The 23,128-nt window shown below is 34.0% G+C and overlaps 2 protein-coding genes across 7 annotated transcripts; one reads left to right on the top strand and one right to left on the bottom strand.

Moving 5' to 3' along the window:
- On the top strand, positions 1–1,367 carry LOC110764869 (basic blue protein). Its single transcript, XM_021967910.2, has 2 exons — positions 1–435; positions 1,032–1,367. The coding sequence occupies exons 1-2, from the start codon at positions 255–257 to the stop codon at positions 1,229–1,231; spliced, it is 381 nt and encodes a 126-aa protein (XP_021823602.2). The 5' UTR covers positions 1–254; the 3' UTR covers positions 1,232–1,367.
- Positions 1,368–12,446: 11,079 nt separating this feature from the next.
- On the bottom strand, positions 12,447–21,580 carry LOC110764861 (UDP-Glycosyltransferase superfamily protein). 6 transcript variants are annotated; one of them, XM_021967900.2, is made up of 15 exons: positions 21,407–21,578; positions 21,186–21,257; positions 19,735–19,828; positions 19,471–19,613; positions 18,778–18,848; positions 18,353–18,434; positions 18,049–18,150; positions 17,781–17,836; positions 17,378–17,412; positions 16,456–16,672; positions 15,994–16,209; positions 14,971–15,030; positions 13,853–13,895; positions 13,456–13,677; positions 12,447–12,845 (listed from the first exon to the last, which is right to left on the bottom strand). In XM_021967900.2, exons 1-15 carry the CDS (start codon positions 21,485–21,487, stop codon positions 12,789–12,791), a joined length of 1,551 nt encoding a protein of 516 aa, XP_021823592.2. In that variant the 5' UTR covers positions 21,488–21,578; the 3' UTR covers positions 12,447–12,788. The 6 variants fall into 6 exon arrangements, 4 of the variants coding, with proteins under 4 accessions (XP_021823592.2, XP_021823593.2, XP_088103033.1 ...); XM_021967901.2 differs by having other exon boundaries at positions 13,853–13,892; positions 21,407–21,577; XM_088246907.1 differs by lacking the exon at positions 12,447–12,845 and having other exon boundaries at positions 13,490–13,684; positions 21,407–21,580.
- Positions 21,581–23,128: the final 1,548 nt, after the last annotated feature.

Raw genomic sequence — 23,128 nt, 5'->3', positions numbered from 1 at the left:
GGAAAAAATTGGGTGGGGGAGTAGCCCAGCCTGCCCCATGCATAGAACCGTCACTGATTTGAAGGGTCTATAATGAATCTATATGTCAAAAACTGGGTCCTACGACTCCCACTACCACCCTCATTAAAAAGGCCACACCGCTCATCTTTATCAGTCACAACTTAACCCCTCTCTCTCTCTCTCTCTCTCTCTCTCTCTGTGTTGTTGTTGTTGTTTTTGGACTTCAAGTTTACTAAACGGTGCCGTTTGAGATCATGGGTCAGAGAAGAGGCAGTGCAGGGGTTGGTGTGGTTTTGATGATGTGCCTGAGTTTGCTGCTGCTGCATTCTGAATGGGCTGAAGCCAGAAGCTACACTGTTGGGGATGCAGGTGGTTGGACGTTTAACGTTGCTGGGTGGCCTAAGGGGAAGCCATTTAGAGCCGGTGACGTGCTTGGTTAGTATATACAAACTCAAAGCATATATATTATTTTCTTCTTCTGCTTAGTAAATTATATACAACTTAGAAGGATGATTATTTGATTGATAATTATTATAGGAAAATTCATGAAGTTGGGTCCTTTGTTCAAGTTCTTTTTCCTTTTAATTTGGACTGATTTAGAGACTGAATTCTGTTCACCAGGAAAAGTACTTCTAAGACAGAGGCCTAGTGAGCCCATGTTTGGCTAATCATCGGTAACTCAAGTGATTAAAAGTATAAGAGTGATTCATAACTCGAATGGTTAAAAGTGTAAAAATAATTTATAACTCAAGCGGTTAAAAATGTAAAATAAAACGAAACTCAAGTGGTTAAGAGGTTTTTATGCTGCAACCAAACTCCGTTTCTTCCTCCCTTTTTAAAAAGGAAAGGAAAAGACCAAAATGTTTCACAAGATACAAAGTTCGTAAAAACTCGCATGAGTTTGGAAGGACTTGGATTTCTTAATTGTCTAAAGTCAAATATACTTTTGAACTAAGCCTTTGAATTAGCTTGTACTTAAGCATAATCTTGATTAATCTTAGTACCCTGACCTCTTGCATATTTGATTATAGTTTTCAACTACGCGTCTTCTGCTCACAATGTGGTTGCTGTGAACAAAGCTGGGTATCAGACATGTAGCAGTCCAAGAGCTGCCAAAGTCTTTCAGACTGGAAAAGATCAGATCAAGCTTGCTAAAGGACAGAACTTCTTCATTTGCAATTTCCCAGGCCACTGCCAATCTGGCATGAAAATTGCCATCACTGCAGCCTAGGCTTATCTCATATATATAATATAATATAATCGCTATATATCCAGTATACTTCTATATAGCTGGATGTATTGTAAGTTTCACTACTACTTTGTGATGAAGAAATAATAGGTCAGTGGTAGAGCTGTTGGCATGCAAACTAAGGGTCTATAGTCCGATTCCCATGACACCGCGTGTGTGTTTGAGAATACTCCATCTCTCTTTTTAACTGTGGTAGAAAAAAAAAAAAAAAAAAAAAGGATTTTTATAGAAATATCACATAAACTTATACCTCAGTTTTAATTTGTCATCTTAAAGAAAAATTTAAGAGAAATATCACCTTAATTTTTCAAAATTCATAATTTGTTATCTGATTTTAACATCATCCAATTTGACATCCATTTTCAAGAGTATTTCAGTCTTTCTATTTTCAAGATATTTTAAAAATGAAAACATAATTATATAAAAAATTGTATTTAATTTTTTTTTTACCTTCCTCCATCCCAAGTGCACAGACCAACCCCACCCACCTAGAAATCCATTCTCAATTCTCTATTCACAACCCCTTCCTCCATTCCCCTTTCCCTCTTCCCCTTCCTCCTTTTCTCTCTACCATGGAACACCTGCCCTCTACACACAAATTCCCTTAGCCCATCCAAACCGAGTCCACCTTTTTCTTCTTATTTTTTCTTTTTGGTATTTTTCCATTTGCATATTGAAAATTTGTGGAGAGAGAGAGAGAGAGAGAGAGAGAGAAGGGGGGTCCTGTGCGATGTGTTTGGGGGGCGGGTGAGGTTGGGGTGGGGGAGAAAGGGAGAGAGATGTCTCTTTTTTCTCTCTTTTTTTTCCTTAGAAATGAAAAAAACTAAATACCCATAAAATGGATGGAAAATTGGGTGGTGTTAAAGTCAGATGACAAATCATGGATTTTGAAAAATTAAGGTGATATTTCTCTTAAATTTTTCTTTAAGATGACAAATTGAAACTGAAATATAAGTTCACGTGATATTTCTATAAAAAAAAAATCAAACAAAAGAAATAATAGTTTGACACTCACTCATAGGGAAAAAAAGTCTCTTTGGTGGCCCATATAAATAATGTCATAATTAAAGTACAAATGAAAAGGAGAAAAAAGAAAGAAAGTGGTACGTGTTATGCTTAACTGGGCCGGCTTTATCTTCTCTTGAAGAGGAGGAAGAAAAGAAAAAGTACCATCCCGGATAAATGATTTAGGTCGCCTTGTATATGGAAAAATGACAATTGCCTTATTTAAGTCACTACCTTAAAACGCTGCTGTCACCAAATTAAGAATATTAATGGTACCTGCTTTTCAGGTCGTGTTCGAATCTTCCTCCCGCAATATTGTGTTTGTTAAAAAAAAAAAAAAAAAAAGGTTCGAATCCTTTTAATTGTAACAAAAAAAGAAAAGATTTTTGTAAGCCCAAAATACCATTTTCTAGCATAAGGGCACACTAGAAGAATTCCTAAGTGAACAATTCTAGGAAAATAATATTGAGGTCTAGTGCTCATTTAATCTCTAGTTTAAAGTTATGGTCTTGCAAAATGCATATGATATTGCATGAATTAAAGAAATTTTCTTCCATTAGGTTTACAGAAACCTAAAAAATTATCCTTGGTAGAAAGAGACTTCTAAAGGAAAAAAGTCTCTACAGAATAATTAACCAACCAAGTTCTAAGTAGGTAGAGAGAGAGAGAGGTTTGGCAATAATAAAGATCAAAAGCTGATTTTATTTTCACTTTATTATATAAAAATGAATACAAGTAAACACCAAGGTAGGTAAATTTGATTATGTGACAGTGGTCCTGGCATGGTGTAAGTAGCGCCACTGCACAGGGCCCCGAATTTTTTTTACTTTATATTATATATTAATATTATAAAAACTGTATATATTCATTTGGTGGAGTTGGTTTCTAGAGCATATCCCTTGGCACAAAAATGTATATATCACACCCACACACTTTCTCCTAAAAAAACGAAGTACTTTCTTCCACTTATAGCAAAACCCAAAAAAAAAAAAAAAATTGCATGCTTTCTTCTCTCTCTTGAACTCTTTTTTTTAAAAAAAAAATTTTAACCGAACATACTAATATTTAACTTTATCAAACAAAAACATTAAAAAATTTATGAATTTGATTTGTGATTGTTATTACATGCTAATTGATGATGAATTTTAGTTATAAAAATAAATTGTTTTATGACATTAAGTCTTGGAAAATTTTTTATTTAGTATTTTCATATTAGATTATTGGTGGGCTTTAATTTAAGTTTCGCACAGGGCCCTCAAAATCTCAGAACCGACCATGTGTGGTAGTTACTGCCATCTTCATCCTAGCAGCACGGTGACCAGGAAAGCCACAGATGTAGTTTTGTCCATGTTGAAGTTTGATTTCATCATTTCCTGATGAGAAAACTTGGTCACCTTCGCCTATTGTGCATGTTGTGTAATCATTTTTATCTACCAACGCCACATTGTGGTGTCCATTATTGTATTTGAACACTGCAAAATAAAATGTCATTATAACAAGACCATTAATGTGTTTTAGCTCTTAATTTAAGTTTTGCACATGGCCCTTAAAATCTCAGGACCGACCCTGTGTGGCAGTTACTGCCATCTTCATCTTAGCAGCACGGTGACCAGGAAAGCCACATATGTAGTTTTGTCCATGTTGAAGTTTGATTTCATCATTTCCTAATGAGAAAACTTGGTCACCTTCGCCTATTGTGCATGTTGTGTAACCATTTTTATCTACCAACGCCACATTGTGGTGTCCATTATTGTATTTGAACACTGCAAAATAAAATGTCATTATAAGACCATTAATGTGTTTTAGCTCTTAAGTACTAAACAAGATTTTTTTTCCTTTTTTTGAAAATTGGCGATAATTGTATTCAATAATTAGATATAGAGACCAAATACCCATGAAGGATTAATACAAAGATGGATATTTTTCCCTTTTAGCCCATCGTTTAACCAAAAAACCAAAAAAAAGACATTCCTTTTAAAATTTGGAGATCATGCTCTCCAAAATAATGCTAAGATGTGTTGGCATGGGGTCTCTTTCTCTTTGCTTTTTTATCATCAGAGATCTTCATAGATCTTCCAGTAGAAAAAAGAAAATTCAAGCCAATAATTAATTATTTGATTGAACAGGCCAACGAGATTTGAATTCATGACCTCCTCTAAAGTGGATTCTGAGTGTTACTAAATGAATTGACATATTAGACTCCAATTAAAAATCGTACGAGTTAACAAAAATTTCACCCTCCTACCAAAATATGGCAATAACTTGTCATAGTTTTCTCAATCCTCAAATTTTCATTTCTAAATTTTGAGGAATCATAACTTTCATCCTGCAATTTTTTTTTATTTTTTCCTTTTTCTGCAATGTGTTCTTTTGGAAAACATTCGTTAAGATCTATCAAAACCCATGAATATAAAAATATTTCAGAAAACAAAGGGAAAATAAAAATTGACATAATTTAACAACTTTATACTTCAAAGTTAGACATAATTCAACATAAAAGTTGGCCAATTTAAGACTTACCCAATGTATCGTGAGTGTGGAATTTCTTGCTAGTAGGCAAGTCATGGACCTTAAAGTTCCAACCATCATCATCTCCAACGGTGTAGTTGGTCGCATCACTAATCTCACAACAAGGCAGCATTATGCACTACAATAACATTGTGGCAACAATTGCACTAGTGCCTCTATAGCTTGGCCCATTCTGAGTTCTAGACCTTTTATAGGATTTGAACATGCCTTCAACATTCTGGGTGTTAAAAGTTTTACCATTTTATGGAGATACACATTTTCTTTAATTCCAATTCTAAATAGAAACACATTTTTATTATGAAAGGTAAAACTTTAAATGTTGAAAACCAGTAGTAATTTGTTATCTAGGTTCAAAATTGCCCACATTCATTCCATCTGTTTAGGCGTAATATAAATTGAGGAAACAATGTAGGCAAATACATGTTTTAGAAGCCCTTAAGTGGACGTTTTCTTGGATTTTGTGAAGCTAATTGGCATTGGTTTTATACAATTGGTGATGCATAGTTCATTGGAGGTAATGTCATTGCCAAAAGGCTCTGTAGCTAATGTATTAATAGCCTGAAGTCAGTATTATTTTTGGTTTTTTTAATGGGTTATCTCTATAACAGGTATTTGGATGACCATTACAAATATATCCTGACTCAGATTTTCCACTATATTGGGTGAATATTACTGCCTAACTGAGATTGCATGTTTCAATTTGATGGACAATTGTAATGGTTGGAAATGAGATTGCATACTTCATATTTAGGAAGCTTCTGCTTGGAACAAGCAATTTTATACTCTAAAATTCAACATTCTATGACCCACAAAATGTTGATGCATCTAGTATAAAAAAAAAAAATGTTGGTGCATCCTTATTTTTGTTGTATTTATGGGTTTAACCCGATTATTTCTTATAAATAAAATTCATTTTTTATTCTTACTCAAGGGGCTAATACCTGAAAATTATTAGAATTGGAGATATCGGAAAGAATTTACATTCCCATTCCCCAATATCACTTGTATACATAAAATAATTGAAGAAATAACTCTAGCCCAATGGGCTAAAATGGCATTTTAGACCTAAACCTTAAAATAATATGACAAAATTGTTTATATGCGGAAAGGTATAGCCGCCCGGCTATACTCTTTAAATATATTACTATTAATGTATAGCTGAGTGGCTATACTCTTGAAATATATGATTTTAAAGGTATAGCCGGGCGGCTATACAGTTTGAATATATTCGAATATTTTAAAGGTATAGCCGCGCGGCGATACTTTAAATATATTAGCGCTTCCAAGCTTCATAAACTCTCTCTCTCAACTCAAGCTTCGATTTTTTTTTCTTTCGTTTCGGATGCTGCGTTGATTGGATTGGATTGGACTCTCTCTGTGAAAACCATCAAATGCCATTCAGCTATTGAAATCTCCACTAAGATAACAACTCTGATGCTATAAAATCTTAAAATCCTTAGAAGAAACTCTCTGATAATCGTTTTCCACGTAAACAAAAAAAAAAATATGCAAAATCAGAAACATGCGTAAATTGGACGCCATGGTAGCCACGGATAGAGACTCGAACTCGTAGTTAGGCGGCCTGGGCGGATCTGGGCGGTGTGGGCGGATCTAGGCGTCGCCTAGGCGGCCTGGGCAGGTCCGAGCGTCCTTTTTTTTTTCCTAATGAAGACAGGCGAAGCTTGAAGCTCTCTTGCTCCCTCTCTCTCTCCATCTCTCTCTTCGTCCCTCTCTCATCAGTAACTTTTAGGGCTGGGCATCTGAGCACCGCCCTCGCCGCCTCCTCTCGTCTCTGCGATTCAGTTGAAATCTCGACGTCACATGGTCAGTTGAAGTCTCGACGTCACATGCCCCCGAACAGGCGTGCACCATTGGCTCGTCGTGAGCAGGAGTGGCTCATCTCCGATCTCTACAATCGGGTAATTTTAGTTCCCTTTTTGTCCTTGTTAGTGAAGATTTGAGTTTATTTTTCATTTGGGTTATGTTTGATTTATAGCTTATTTACATCTAATTCGATTTTATTTATATGAATTCTTGTGTGTAACCTGATTGATTATTTTTTCATAGAAAGTGATGAAATGCTTTTAGATTTTGACATTATGGGTCCACTGTGTTTCCTATTCTAGTTATAGAATTCTTTGGTTTCAGTTTTTCAGTTGTTTTTGTTTTTGTTTTTTTATCTCATTTGAAGTCTCTAGTACTCAGAAGTCTGAATGATTTTTGCTCAGTGATGCTATTCATATGGGTTACTTGTAATTTATGAGATCCTGCTTATGTTGAATTGTTCATTTGATGCTTCTCTGCAATTTTTTTCCTGTATTGGTCCAAAAAAGAAGTCTTAATATGTTAATCAACTTCTATATTCTGTTTAAAAAGAATTCTTGAATATGTAGTCTTTTGCACATCAGCTTGCCATTAGTATGGGCTCTACAGTCAAAATTAACTCATTTTACTGTGACTGATCTTTTCACTTAACTTGAAAAGTTTTGATAAGAGCTTGTTCAGTATGTGACAGTAAATATCATGTATTTTGTACACAAATTTTTTCTTAGACCTCTGTTCAAACTAGTAGGAATTGTTACAGAAGATGTTTTCTGCTCAAGTTTTCATTTTGATCAATTTCATAGACACATTACAAAGGCATCAAATGTCAATGTTTAGCCGTAGGGTTCCCTTTGGTTGTTGTGGTTTTTGTGAGTTTTGTTTTGGACTGGTTAAGCATTACAGAGGTATCTCTCTCTTCATCCACATCTCTCTCTCTCTCTCTCTCTCTCTCTAAGTTATATACAGCCAGTTTTATCGTTTCTTCATATTTGTGTTGCCATAGTTTGGATTTTCCTGGTATTGTCAAGCATATGGCTAGTGAACCATATTGAAGGTTATTATAAGTTGTTCTACTGTTATGAAAAATCAAGCTTTGAATAGAGTTGTCATGAGCTTGCTTAAATTGGGTTCTATGTAGATTATGTTCTATGAAGGCTTGTTAGATTTGACAGCGTCTAAGAAGGAAATATGACATTGCATACCTTACCATGGAATTCTTTATTCATTGATTGTGTTGTGTACGGTAGCAATTTTGTATCTCAGGCTCAGCTATATCATGGAATTCTTTATCTGCTATTTTAGTTAGAGACTTGTGAAGATTTATTCTCATTCCAATTTTGCAATTTGGTTATATACATATATGATGGTGCCTGAAGTGACATTATTGGCGCCCTAATGGAATTTTACACAATTTGCATAATCTTGATGTGGTAGATGAAGAAAGCTCTGGAGCGAATCAAGCAGGGAACACACCCATTTGCATGAGGACAATGCTAATGAAATTAGTGATGCTAGAGATTAGATAGCCAGCAATGTGGATGGATTATATTCGGAATCATTAGTCTTAGAATTTATTTAGTCAAAAATATTTTTATTTAATATGTATTATTTAAGACTTGAAGATCAATTGAGTTTAACGATCATCATATATATGTATGGTATTAAAATATAGATTTTAAAATTAGTATGTTTAGTATAATTTCAATAATGTTTATCAATTGTATATAATAATAAAAAATGTTTATCAATACCTTAGCTAAAAAAAACTTGTTTTCAAGAATTCAACCAAACAAGTTTTCAAATTTTAAAAATTTAAATACTGTTTTCAAGTTGCATACAAAACAAGTTTTTAAATTTTGAAAAACGGATTTGAGAACTCTTTGTTTTTTAAAATAATCAAAGTTTTTGAATTTCCTACTTGGATAGGATACCAAACGGGCCCTAAAATAACATGAAAAAAATTGTACATTTAAAGAGTATAGCCGACCGGCTATACTAGTTGAATATTTTATTTTCAAGGTATAGCCACTCTTTGAATATATTCGAATATTTTAAAGGTATAGCCGTCCGGCCATTTTGCTTCTATAAGCGCATCCAAGCTTCAAAGACTCGGTCTCAAGCCTCTCTCTTTCTCAACTCAAGCTTCGAAATATTTTTCTTTCACTTCGGCTGCTGCGTTTGATTGGATTGGATTGGACTCTCTCTAAGAAAAACATCAAATGTCATTCAACTATTGAAATCTCCATTAAGATAACAACTTTGATGCTATAAACCTTCCAGGTCATCATCTGGTCATTATTAAGGTAAGGCAAAATTTGTGCGGTATCTTTTTCATTTGGTTCCTATATTTACAAAGGTTTCTAGTAGGAGTATATTGCAGCAGCTGTTCTTTAGAACAAATTTATGTAAGTGTTGATTCTCTTGTAGTTGCAGGGAACAGAATATTATGATTGGAAAACAAAGAGATATATATGTTGATTTTCCAATGTCAATCACAGATATATTGCAAATGATGGTTTTGGTCACAAATGACTATATAGAATAAAAAATGGAAAGAAAGAAATATGTGAATCAGATTACATGTTTTTCTCCCTTTATAATCAACAGTTGCTCAGATTATACAGAAATATGTGAATCAAATTACATGCTTTTCTCCCAGTTGCTCAGATTCTAAAAGAAAGATGGGAGTAGATGTCCATCACAATCCGCCCGCGCCGAACAAATCATATTACTTTATGAATATTTGCCTCAAATGCTAGGAATCAGGTTGTTTGGGGTTTTGAATATCAGAAAATCCAATAAAGTCAATGGATGAAGATTTGCAGTCCTATATCTAATCAATAAACCATTTTCCTTTTATTTTTTCAATACTCTACACCTATCTTTTTTTGGCTATTAAAGTTCAGAACGCCTATCATTTGAATTACTGCTGTGACAATGATCCTCTTGTACTTAAATGTGGTGAAGACACAAGTTAAAAGCCTTTGGTTTTTATTATTTTGTGTCCTTAGTATTTGATTTATTGAGCCTGTACAAAATCCTACATGAGCATAGTTTTCTACAGATGTTTAATCCAGCTTACTTGTCTTCAACTATATGTTTTTCGAATAAAAACTTCATGCCGTTTTCCTTTTTATTTCTCTCATCGTTTTATTCTCTTACCATGCATGAATTCTGCATTCAGGCACATTTCTCGCAGTGAGAATTACCAATCATCCAAGCCATGGTAGATATCTGTGCTAATAATGGGTGGATTTCAAGCTCAATTACTTGCATGCATCTTCTGCAAATGGTCGTGCAGGTATTCTTATTAGTAGTTACAATTCTGACTTCTTAGTAGTAGTACTTACCTAGAATAAAAGACGAGTGCTAGTGCGAATTGGGCATTCTGCCTTGTTTATAATATTACATTCTACAGCTAGCATATCAGTTGATTAGTTAGAGATGTTAATTGGGGATGCTGAGCACCCTTGAATGTTGTTAGTCCATGACTCTTTCCTGTATTGTTTATCTTGTTTTTTTTTTTTCCTTTGTCCTCCAAGAGAAGCTCTTCTTTTGTGTTTTTCCTTTCCACAGTACATTACCCTAAAAAAACAGAGGGCCATTTCAGCAGGACTCAAACCTTCAGCTGCTAGTTAACTTTATATTTCTCTTTATTAAAATTGAGTATATTGTGGGCTGTGATTGCCGGTATTAATATATGATTGGATGCAGCTTGCTTCTTTATCAAACCGGCTTCCTCATGAAAGGTTGGATCTCCTACGCTTGTGAGATACAAGAGAGATATTGCACTTTTCTCCCCTCTTAACCTTGGGAATTTCAGGTGCACGTGGGTATGGTATATGTAAGAATGAGATGCTTCTTCTCATCTAACAAGTTGTTTGAAATCTCATTTAGAATAGTTCATATATATATCAATGCCATATGACCACTGATAACTTCAATTTATTCCAAAACTCTTCTCTTCGTTGTCTCATTAGAATGTTTTGTATCCAATTTTTAATATGCAGAGAATATACTGATGTATCTCAAAGCAGACGAGTAGGGTTGTTAAGTGCAATGAGAAAAAGGTTGTAATTGGGTTCAGTTCGTAATTACAATGGATACATTTGAGAAAGTAAATTCTTATACAAGCAATTTTATACTATGAAATTCAACATTCTTTGATCCACAAAATGTTGGTGGATCCCTATTTTTGTTGTTGTGTTCTTATACAAGCAGTTCATTATTTCTCATAAATAAAATTGATTTTTTATTCTTGCGCAATGGGCTAATAGCCGGAAATCATTAGAATGGGAGGTATCAGAAAGAATTTAAATTCTCATTCCCCAATATCGCTTGTATAAATAAAATAATTGAAGAAATAACTCTAGCCCAATTAACTGAAGTGGTATTTTAGCCCTGAACCCTAAAATAATATGACAAAATTGTATATATATATATATATATATATATATATATATATATATATATATATTTATTTATTTATATTTATATTTATATTATTTATAATATATAATATACATATATACCTGTATATACACATATATGTCATATATATTATATACGTATGTATATATATTATAAAATACATATATACACATACATAATATATGTATTTATACATATATACATATATATAGATAGTTTTGAAAAAATAAAAAAATCTAGTCCTAGTCCAAGCATACACCAAATGCAGGATAAGTGTTATCCAACTTAGATCAAGCCAAGCAGTCCCTAAGTATAGTTCATGTCAAGACAGTCTTGTGTAACAAACGAGCCCTTAAGTGTTTAACAGACATGGAAGTTGACAAATCATGAACAAAGGAGAAATTCTTCCATATCACGGGAGAGCATTGTTTTCCTATCTCCAACGAATCACGTCTCCAATGGCGGAACCACACACACGGTTATGGTGGTAGCATTTTAAAGAAAGAAAAAACCTATATATATGGCCCACTAGCAAATACAACACATTAATTAGGGAAATGAAGTCACGCAGTTGTTTAATGAAAGGCTTTGAAGAACAAAAGAAAAAACCTGTATAGCCCACCAACAAATACAACAGTACATTAGGGAAATGTGAAGGCCGGCGGTTGTTGAATGAAAGGGTTTGAAGAACAAAAGAAAAAACCTATATGGCCCACCATAAACAGATTAGGGAAATATTATTTTTCTAAAGTCTGTTTGTATTCTTTACTGCCTTTGGCTGTTGTTTAATAAAATATCCTTTTCTGACCCAAATAATATAGGGAAAGCTTCTCTAATAGTCCAATAAAAACCCTCACAAATACTTCAACCCACAATTGCAGACTCTTAAGTAATTGAAACTCACAAGTGGGAAGAGGTTTGCTTTCAAAAACGAAACAGTATGTTAACTTAATAGCTGTTAAGTTAATTCTATTGTTCTTGTTCTTGAATAGATTACACTTTCAATTATATTGTTGACAATATATTCATTTTGATAATATGAATTTTTTAGTTGCATTTAATATTTATTTGTTTTATGTTAAATATATTTAATTTTTTATTTATATCATTTAATATATACATTTATAAAAAAATTATGGAAGCAGTAAGTTTTGAAAAAAAAAAAAATTAAGCTAGCCTTCCCATCAAAAAATTCATGGTTCTGCCCTTCCACATCCCACCACACATGATAAGGCTGAAACAGTACTATCCTTGTGATACACAAGCTCTTTTGGTGAAGAAAGACATGATTGATAACTATATTATACAAATACAAGATTATTAAGACCTATCATAAGCGCTGCTGCGCTGATCCTTTGCACATGTAAATGAAGGCACCCCGAAAAGTTACTGAACCGACATATTGGCATAAGGAGTCAAAAGTATGTTTGAAATGTCCATTTCACCTCGCAGGCTCTTTTAAGTTGACAAAGAAGGTTCTCTAAATCAATTGATTTTTCTTGTCACATGCTCGATTACTAAATAGGAAAAGCTTTCTTTCTGCATAAGCAACTTATTGCAGACATTGTTAGTAATATTTTGCATCTAATCCATCTTATTTAGATTAGAAGAGTCTTTTTACACAAGAACAATTTTCTAAAGCGGACTGTCCCAATCGTGCACATGCCGCCCTACAAACAGCCATTTTCAGAATCTGGACTCTGCATTGCCAAAAACCATGTCGAATGTCAATGAAACAGATTCCAAATAATCAGCTTGAACAACCAATCTCTTCCTTGATATATTTAACAGCATTTGAGACTCCATCCTGAAAAGTAAAACATCATTTTGTAAATCAGACTTGTAGCACCTTCTATTCATATTTTCAATTTTCAGAGAATAAACACAAATAGTTTTGGGATGCCAATAGTTCCTTCTACTTTTCATTCTTATTAGAATGGGGTACTAGGACTATAATTTGAAATTTCAACTCTAATTGTAGAACTAGATTAAAACAAAATAAAGGGTCCCCAAATCTCCAAATTATCAACACTAATGAAACTAGGAAGATCCAACCTAATAGATATGCAAAGAAGGTACATGTTATACGTTCCCATGCAGTGTAGATTGATTTTTGACAGGCCACCATCAATTAATCTCTAGCAGAGAAAGCTGAATCCCCTCATAATAGTTCAGTGCCTTCTCGAAGGAAAAGGGTAACCTATACCATTAAAATTTGTATACACATCGAATGGCATCACATGTTACACATACCACATCGAACATTGAAAAACTTAAACAAACATGTTGCACACTAACAAAACTAAAAGTCCCCTCCCCCTTCCTCTTCCTCCCCCTTTCCACCAAATCCATTTGAAATTATAGTGCTGTGAAACTACCAACAATTATTACGTTCATAATTCAAGAGTGGGTATTACCTCAAGAGATATTCTCTTAGAAATTTCTACAGCGTGTTCTCTAATTTCGGGAGATAATGCATCATGTATGACCCTGGATAGCAAATTCGCTGCTCCTTGGATTATTTTTTCATCACTTTCTTCTGGAAGTAAGTGGCTTCTTTTCAATGGTTCTGGTGCTACTCCAAGCCAGAACATTCTTTCAGCCCAATAAAACTGATCTAGCAGAAATGGACATACTACCTGCCATCTGAGATAAATTACTTTTCTGCATCATGTATGTTACAAGGGAGAGAGAGAGAGAGAGAGAGAGAGCCCTTCATTGTTACAACTGATATACTTGATCAAGAGAAATACAATATATGTTAAAGGTCAAATATATATAAAGAAGCAAAAATATGGTACTACCAGAACTAACCTGTGGGATTCCTGCAAGTAGTGCTGCAGCAGTAGTGCCACTACTTCCACATTTACAGAAAACGAATAGTAAATACTTTGCTCGTTACGTATTTCCTAAAATGTTATGTCAGAAAAAAAAGGCTGAAATTCCCGAGTCTTTCAAGTTGTAAGGAATTTCAATTTCATTCATGTTATCTTAATTGATCCAATCACATACATTAATTTTCTACTATTTCAATGTAGTCCCAACCATGGATGCAGAGACTGAGGGCAGACGGAAGCTTTTGGTGTCAAGTTTCTCATGCTAAGATGGCCAAATATGCTGCTAATATACAACAACAATAAATAACTCACGGATGGGTTTGGGGACATGGTAGACAATGTTGACAGACAGGAACCTTTTCACTGTGTTCCCTCACTCTCTCCTCTTGCACTATAATCAGAAATCCTCTTTTTTCTGTCATTGCTGCTGCCAGAATTGTTTCTTTTATGTTCTCCCCATCCCCTCTCTTCTCTTTTGAACTAAAAAACCAGAAACCACTAGACTCTGAAAACCCCAAATACCCACAATGCCAAGGAAAATCCAAATATGGGTCTCACGAAGAGATTCAAATATTGGAGTTGGGTACTATGTAACTGAAAGTTTTTCAATAATATGAGAAATGCCAAGGTGAAAAGGAATCAGTATGGAAATAATTTGGGTAGCTGAGCATGATTCAGGTATGCTGGGGCTATAGTGGAGCTGAGGTTTCAAGCGGACAACTCTGTATGGTGTAATGGTGATGCTGTAGATGCTGGAGCTGTTGATGGACGGCTGGAGTCCAAGTGGTCCCCCCTCGGAACATAAACTACATTCTAAAGTTCTGAAACATAAAATCTATGTTTCTTATATCGAAAAGTCTAAAATGTTAACAATATGTCTAGCCACATCAGCCCAAAATCTTGACATCCCATTAACTTCCATTTGCCTTGGTTTACAGAATTACATCATCCATGACTGATATTACATTGAAGTAACTTGAAGGAAGAAAAAATTAATATATTCGATTAGAGCAACATAGACAAAATTGAAATTCCATACACGTTAAAGGACCAAAACGGTACTTAAGCCAACGTATAAAGTTGGACTACTCTCACCTTCCCCCATGATGAATTGCAGCCGCACATCGAGTAAACAGCCACTTGTATGGTATGGTACTATTCAACAAGGTAAGAAAATGTTATTCGGAGAGGAAAAGAGTAGCCAAAGACCAACCGATTGGACCTAACTGATCTAGAAATCGTTTGAAATTAAACGGGTGAAAAGCATGATAGCTATTCTATGTTGTAGAACTGCAGTTGTAATTTTAAAGTAATCAAATCTTATGTACGATATTGGGAAAATATTTTCAGCTTCTGGAAAAAGGTTGCCAGGTGCTAGGATAAAAGTGGGAAGGCGCACAGCATAATTCACAGTTCGAGACATGTAGATAATATATCCACTAAAGAAAGACATAGAGCATATAATGTTAGCTACAGTTGGTTGAATAACTAAACATTGCAAGTTCCATTGTCCTTACAGGCTTCTGATGATGTCAATATTGTTTCTGATGTAGGATATAAACAGCATTGTGGTTTAGGAAAGATGGATCTAATCTAGCTAATTTGGTTTAGCCAATTTAGGGGATTGAGCAAATTAGTTTATTTGATTGAGGTGACTTATATGGTTTGCCGAATTATTTGATTAAATTTTTGGTATGGAGGATTTATAAGGGTTTGGTTTTTGTTCAAATGATGAATAGAAACATATGATCCTCTTATTCTTTCAACAAATAAAAATCCAAAATCTTAGAAAGCTCCAAATAAGAACCAGTGACGCACAACTTTCAAGAGGTTCCTGCACTCATCATTTAAGGTTCATGCACAAGAGTCTAATACATAAAAACCAAAAAATGCCATGCAAACTAACTTTTGAAGAAATAAGGTAGTAAGAAGTCACAAAAAGGCACCAAGAGGGTGCAATCCATGTAGACAATAGCATATGATATATATATATAAAATGAGAAATAACTATATAATTATTCAATATAAGAGCCATGTATTGCATGCAAAAAATGTTAAGATAGAAATGTCATTTGTCTATCACAACACATTATGCAGAAATTAGCTTGGAATGCTCACCCAGAAAAGCAGAAGAGTCGATCATTGAAGAGAGAAAGGCACTCGTCATTAAACTGTTTGTGCATCACATATGATGATGATTCAGCAGCAATCGCTCGGATTGCTGTATCTAAAGGCATGTAGCCTGCTGTAAAGAGGATAAAGCGGTAACCTGTTATCTCCATGACCGTTTGGAGAAGTCGAAGAAAAGCTTGAGGGTTTTTTAAAAATCCCATGCTGCACATACAATGGGACACTCAATATCAGTATTTCGGTACAACATTACAATTGTTGTCCATTAACATGTAAGGAATAAACTGTCCAACTAGACGAAAGCTATTTACACATTTACACACTCAGCTGCAAGACCAGAGCATATAATAACTCAACTAAATCACAGAGTATAACCTGATACTCTTGTACTGTAATTTCTAAGAATGCATTAAAGCAGTTGCTAATGAATTAATTCGAGAGAGAACTTGCCTACCAATAGAGCTTAGGCCAATGAAAACAGGTGGCATAGGCATCGGAGTCTTCAGAAAATAATCTAAGTGAACATGGGCTGAACACAGTTCATCTTTTGTGTAAAGATGCCCTGAAGAAACAATCCTTGAAATTTCACAGCACTGCTTACATGAAAACTGCCATTCATTGGGGAGAAACCAAAAGCCACAAACCCGAACTTTTGATGGCCAATAACCTGTTAGAATCCTAAAACCACTGAGATGATCGACATAGCAGGAACAAAATGTGACTGAACAGATCAACCTTGTTTAATAAAAGAGACAGGATATGCTATAGCAATTATGGAAAATCACTTTTTGAATGAAGTCAGATGCATCAATTATAGTAAAAATCACCATGCTGACCTGGCACTTATGCAGTATACTAATACTCCCACAGAACTCATGGGAACTACTACTACTCATGGACTGTTACTAGAAAAGATTCTTGGAGTGGACCACTAATCATTGCTGGTTATAATAACTATGTCATCTAAGCTATTCTGGTGTAATAGAAACTTTTTAAGAATCACTTTCACTGTTTATCAAATTATACCAATTATTGTGTCATTCCATAGGCTTTTCCTTGAGAACGCTAGGCTCCAACAATGAAAACTAAGGCAAGAGCAGTAAATAAAACAAGATTTGAGAAAATTGTTAGTCAGAGAACGATTATCTACCTAGTGGCATCATATGCAAAACCATCACCTTTGCAATTATCTTATATCAACCTATGAATTTAGTAGTATTAAACAACCTGCATCCCCACCCCAAAACAGATGTACTTTATTTTTGGTGTGTGTATAATTTGTTTTTCTTTTAGTCTTTTGTTTTGTGGGGGATAGCAAACACAAACATGAAAGAAAGTTGTACAATATTGAAAATTGTACAAACATGCCTACCAGGGCACTCAACAACTTCTTTGCTAAATCCATACCTGTCACATAACAGGAAAAATTTCAGAATACTTGAAAATTAAAGAAATTAAATAAGTATAAAGAATAACAATTCTGCATTCATGGAGATATTGTATGAAAAATAAAAGTTCATTTGTTTAGTTGAATAGCTTGATGCAACTAGTCATTATGAAACAGTTTTGACTTTCAGTTGTGATTTCTAGCATTCTATTGGTGGTGCCTCTCATATCTTCACTTGTAGCCATCGCAAGGCTTATCTCGTCCATGAGATTTGAACTCATGACCTCCTCCAACAAAGTGGAGACTAGTTGCTACTAGACCGAAATGGAATTGGCGAATTTTACATGAAAACACTCTCACATGCGTAAGTTGGAAACTCAGAACTCACAAAAGAAGGGGAGATGGAGGCCTATCGTGCCAAGTGGGTAGACCTGTCACTGGATCCTGCATTTAACAAAGAAGCAAATGCATAAGTTCCAAGATAACCAGAGAAGCTATGTGCTTATGAAAATTGTCAGCTCAGGTGATATGAAAGTATATTTAATGAGTCAAGAACTCATTGCCGAAATAAACCGAATCTGTCAATTTTGGTCTGTAAAGACTAACTGTTACAATATACTGAATGCATTAAGAGATTTTGTGTCAAAGATATTAACTGTAAAAGGGCAAGGACTCATATTCAAATTGTCACACCTCCAGGATCCCCAATACTCAGTGAAAAGTGGCCACATCCAGTGAATCACATCTTTCCAACAAACCTATGTGCATACAAAGATGAAAAGAAGAATGTTATTTCTGCAGATCACAAACTCATATTAATATAAAGAAGAGAAAGGACTAAAATTAAATTCACTTGTAAGTGATGCGTACACCATCAATTTATGAGACACATACCAGAAAGATCAAAACCACAAATACGAGCATTATTTCCAAATAGTAAATCTAAAAAAACTAAAGTACCTTGCTGATGTCAGCTTCCTTAAGGTATTTATACAAAAGTGGAAGTTCCTTTTTAAAGTGGCGCTCAAATGATGAAGGTGCACTGGAAGAAATTAAACAAAAATTAACTTCACATGATCAAACCAAAACTCCAAAACATTATAAATAAGTACCTACTTGAAAGTTCTTACAAAGTTATTCACTTTTTTCATTCCCTGTATATACCTCAACAAAAGAATGCTATCCCCAATATTGACAATATAAGGATATAGAATAACCTCTTTCTCACTTTATATAATATTATATATAGGTAAAGTCAAATACCGCTTTCGGGTATCTTCATACAATTATGTTCAAATACAGATTTTCCTTTGCATATGATAAGTGGAACTCGTTATCCAGTAACATTTCCACATGGCCCCTAACATAAATAGAAGATGTACTACCTGTATGGAACGACATAAGGTGCAGCAACCATGCAACGGACACGAAAAAGTTCCGCAAAACTCCAGCCTTCCTGGATCATCACGCAGTGAAACCAATTTAGGTAGTACATCATTATACCCACTGTCTAAAATTCTAATTGAGTATAATACTAATCAAGGTATATAAGTTGTTGACAATACAAAAATCTAACATTGAATATTCTAAGCTTTTCATCTCAATGTTTCAAATCATCAGCCTCTTCATCCATGTGTTAAGCCCAATTTTCCACATGTGCTCGATGTCCCCTACTACAATTGATCTATGTGTTTCGCTCAATCTGCCAACTAATGGGGGGACGTATTTAGAATATAAAAGTCCCACACATGTATTCTATGCCTGGCATCTTATATATCAGGCCTCTCCATGCATAATCCTAAGTTGATGTGTAGACATTTAAGATGTTTAAGCAGGCATTAAATCCCATGTATGTGTACTATACATGACAGAGAAGAATTTGAATGGAAAGCCACATAACCATACAGGACTTCTAGTTTTTATATTTAACACCCTTTACTTTCAAAAAAAAATTTGCTTTATATTTGATTCTTTTATGCCAAAAATGTATTAATCTATATAAGAGATACTTTGACTTAAGTTTTTCCATAAAAACAAAAAACCAAACAAAACAAAGAAAAAGCTTAACTGGGAAGTACCAAAGCAAAGAAATTTATCACAATAAAATCACCCTCCATGCTTGGGCCAGATCCAAATATGGATTCAACTACCAAATAACATTCTTGTCTGTGTTCGCTAGAAAACATCCTTTTCTGCAGTGAACATGGCAACTCCACAGAGCCTGGTATGATAAAAGATCCAAAGAAAACGTTACATAGTTGTTAGATTGTTCTTTAAACAAGCCAGAGCAAATAAGCTCTGCTATATTAAGAGAAAATGAGAGAGAATTCAGTAATTTGAACCGGTAGGATCATGTTTCTGATGGATAGAGAGAACAGGTGATGATGAAATTGGAAGATATGAAACATGTTTTTCAGCCAAGTGACACCTTAAGTTCTGCACGACAAGTGACAACCAACAAATTTAAAATACTCAACAAAATTGCTAAATACACATCAAACAAAAAGGAAGCAATGATGAACCTTTCCAAAAGTATGATAAGTTTTATAAATATATTAACATCAATTCTTCATAGTTTGATAGGGAATTGGAGCTGAAACAAGAACAAAAAAAAAAGTAGAAGGAAATGCTCATACAACTGTTTCTTTTCTTTTGGTTATTCTGTGGATAGCTAAAATGCCAATAAGAAGTTGACTTGCACCATGTCAATTTAGGATGAGTAATAATTTAGGGTCATTGTGAGTCATTGATTTGTGTTGACCGTACTGTGAAATCAACATATCAATAGTGATGAGGAGGGAGTTTCGCATCTGCATAATGTAGGTGAAACAACCTATATGATACATGCATAAAGACATACCATACCCATACATATATAAGTAACTAAAACAAGTACTCAACCCTGAACCCTGAGAGAGATCCACAATCACACAACACTCACTTAAGTGTTTTAGTCCTAAACATAGAAATATTTTCAACTACTTATTACTTTTTTCAGCTGCTTGTTTCTTTGTTGGGTGAGTGAGTGTGGATGTGTGGGTGTGTGTGTTTGTGTTTGCGTTTGTGTTTGTGTTTGTGTTCGTGTGTGTGCGTGTGTGTATGTGGACACAAGCACGTCATTGTCTTTCGTAATGTGTGTACTTGGAAACTCTATCATAGAAACCAACATTCCAGTTTTGTGGACTAAAATCAGCCTTAACTGGGACAAATTTATTTAGTAAATGTGATTGTTGACTATCCCAGTAAACCTAAAAAACAAAAACAAAATGCAACGTCTAAGAAGTGTTAAGGCCTTCAATAGTATGAGACAAAAATGTAAATTCTGTAACTCAAACATCAACCTGCATTTGAGCCATAGAGAAAAATACAATCCCCTAACACAAGAATACTAAAGGGTTTATTTAACAAGGTTAAGGATGCGTTGAAAAAAAATAAAATAGAGTCAATTTGACATAGCATAATATTAAACATGATTGTTTTTTTATGCAACCCCACTGGAGTTCCGAACAGTGGACAATGCAAAATTGTGGGCTTTACTGAGAAATGCGGTATCTCTATTAACACTAGATATCATGTTTGAATGAGTTTGCTAGTGGCATAACTCTGCTTGCTCAGTAATTTACCCTATCTGGTAACCATTAAAGAACAAGGGGTATCTTTAGTGTACCATTTTTAATGGTGTTAGATTTAGATTCTCTAAATAGATTTCATTTCATTTACCCTATTTGGAGTTCTTAAAATCTAACATTAATCAGCAGACCACTCAAAGCCTGGAAAGCAAGTTAAAGCAAACCTCATGAGCTGAATGCGTGATTAGAACGACGTCGTATTGTCTCTGGTCACAAGCAAAAGCCACAGCAATGCCCTGCAAAGTGAAACACAATAAAACAAAACGGAGAATCAAAAACTCCACCAAAAAACTGTCAAATCATTTTGCAACATTAAATTTCTTGCATTTTCCCGGACCCAAACGGAAACAGGTAGAGAGATGAATGGAAGAAAAGGATGACTTACAGCAATTGGGTAGACATCGCCTTTGGTACCGAAGGCCATGAACACAGCAACAGGTTTCGTCCTCTCAGACTCAACCTCCATTGCTATTCTCCACTGTGAGGTGTAAAGCCTGAGACTTCAAGCTGAAATCATGTGCCGCAGTGGCGGAGCCAATTTTATGTTTATTTCTTTTTGGCTTAAATACAAAAATGTTCCTGTGTTTTACCATGGCCAATTTAGTCCCGTGCTTTCAATTTCACCAATTCGGTCATGTGTTTAGTATCATTAGTCAAATGTTCTCCATTCCATTAAAGTTTAAAATTTTAAAAATTATTTAAATATTAATTAAAAAAACATAACTTTTGAATCTGAATTTTAGAGGAAAAAAAATAGAAAAATTGAATTACTATTTATTAAGTAATATAATTCATAAAGTTAATTAAAATATTTAATACTAATTATTCACTAAATAAATAATAATTAAAATATAATTACTAATTTAACTTATTAAAATAAGGCAAAGATATTACTTAATTACTAAAAATAAAATTTTAAAAATTAATTAACCTTAAACATACAAAGTTTATATGTATTTGTGAAAAATAAATATCTTCTGAAGAAAGTTCGTCGACACATATCTATCCCAACGAAATTTTGTCGGCAAAGGTCACTTAGTCAGGAGATATTTAATCTGGCAAACATTTGTCGGCATAGACCTCTGTTGATGAAATTTCGTCGGAAGAGGTTTTTTTATATTTAAAAAAAATAAGAAAAAACTGAGTACAACCAAGCCACGTGCCTATAATATTTTAAACAAAAAATCAGAAAAAACCACACGTAAAAAAAGAGGACCCTCTTGCGATTAGGCGCCATGTGTCAAAATTTGTATAGACACCCGTCTATATTATTTTTTGGAAAAAATAGAAAAAAGGCGAGTATAGCCGACTGGCAATACTATTTTTTTTTATAAAAAAGGGAAAAAAAAAAAAAGGGAAAAAACGAGCATAGCCGCGTGACTATGCTATTTATACATGTAAAAAGAGAGGACCCCTAGCGATTAAGTGTCCACGTGTCAAAATAAGTATAGCCGGGCGGCTATACCATTTATTCCTTAAATTAGAAAACAGTGAGTCTCACGGCTATACTATTTTTTTTTTTTTTTTATAAAAAGAAGAGGACCACTTTACAACTTCAAAGTTCGGTCACTATATAATATATTATTTTTATTCAATAATATGTGAGAATTTTTTTTATTTGTATAACACTTGAATTTTGTGTGTCTTATTGAAACTTTTGTTAAAAATACATGTATTAAACATGAAAAATACGTAGGTACATGTACACTATTAAACATGAAAGTGCTAAATTATTTATACAGATAATAACTCTGGGTGTCTTAAACTACTCTTATCGATAAATGAAAATCGTGGAAAAATATTTATAAAACAAAAGGATCCTAGTAAATTACTTATTTTCATTTGGGTGTCTTAATTAAATTTCTCCATAGCCCAAGAGCCTATAATATTTTAACCATATAGCCAAGCGGCTATACCCTTTAAGTAGCATAATTTTTTATATTTAAAAAAATTCAAAAAAAACTGAATACAGCCTGGCGGCTATACTATTTTAAACAAAAAAAATATTTAAAAACAGAGTATAGCCGTGAGGCAATACTATTTTTTTTATTTTTTATTTTTTATTATTTAAAAAAAGAGGAAAAAAGAGGACCTCTCTACAACTTAA

Source organism: Prunus avium, chromosome 1 (assembly GCF_965620075.1).
Source record: "Prunus avium chromosome 1, drPruAviu1.hap1.1, whole genome shotgun sequence".
Classification (NCBI taxonomy): domain Eukaryota; kingdom Viridiplantae; phylum Streptophyta; class Magnoliopsida; order Rosales; family Rosaceae; genus Prunus; species Prunus avium.
Note: the sequence above shows the minus strand (reverse complement) of the source record. Positions and strands in the feature narration are given on the sequence as shown.

What these genes read in the sequence shown, in the direction of transcription:
- LOC110764861 (XM_021967900.2), bottom strand. Translation starts at nt 21,487, where the DNA reads ATGGAGGTTGAGTCTGAGAGGACGAAACCTGTTGCTGTGTTCATGGCC. An exon ending in GCGATGTCTACCCAATTGCT is followed by an intron (nt 21,258 to 21,406) that starts GTAAGTCATCCT and finishes TTCACTTTGCAG; the next exon opens with GGCATTGCTGTGGCTTTTGC. An exon ending in TGAGTCCTTGCCCTTTTACA is followed by an intron (nt 17,837 to 18,048) that starts GTTAATATCTTT and finishes TGTTAAATGCAG; the next exon opens with GATCCAGTGACAGGTCTACC.
- LOC110764869 (XM_021967910.2), top strand. Translation starts at nt 255, where the DNA reads ATGGGTCAGAGAAGAGGCAGTGCAGGGGTTGGTGTGGTTTTGATGATG. An exon ending in TAGAGCCGGTGACGTGCTTG is followed by an intron (nt 436 to 1,031) that starts GTTAGTATATAC and finishes ATTTGATTATAG; the next exon opens with TTTTCAACTACGCGTCTTCT.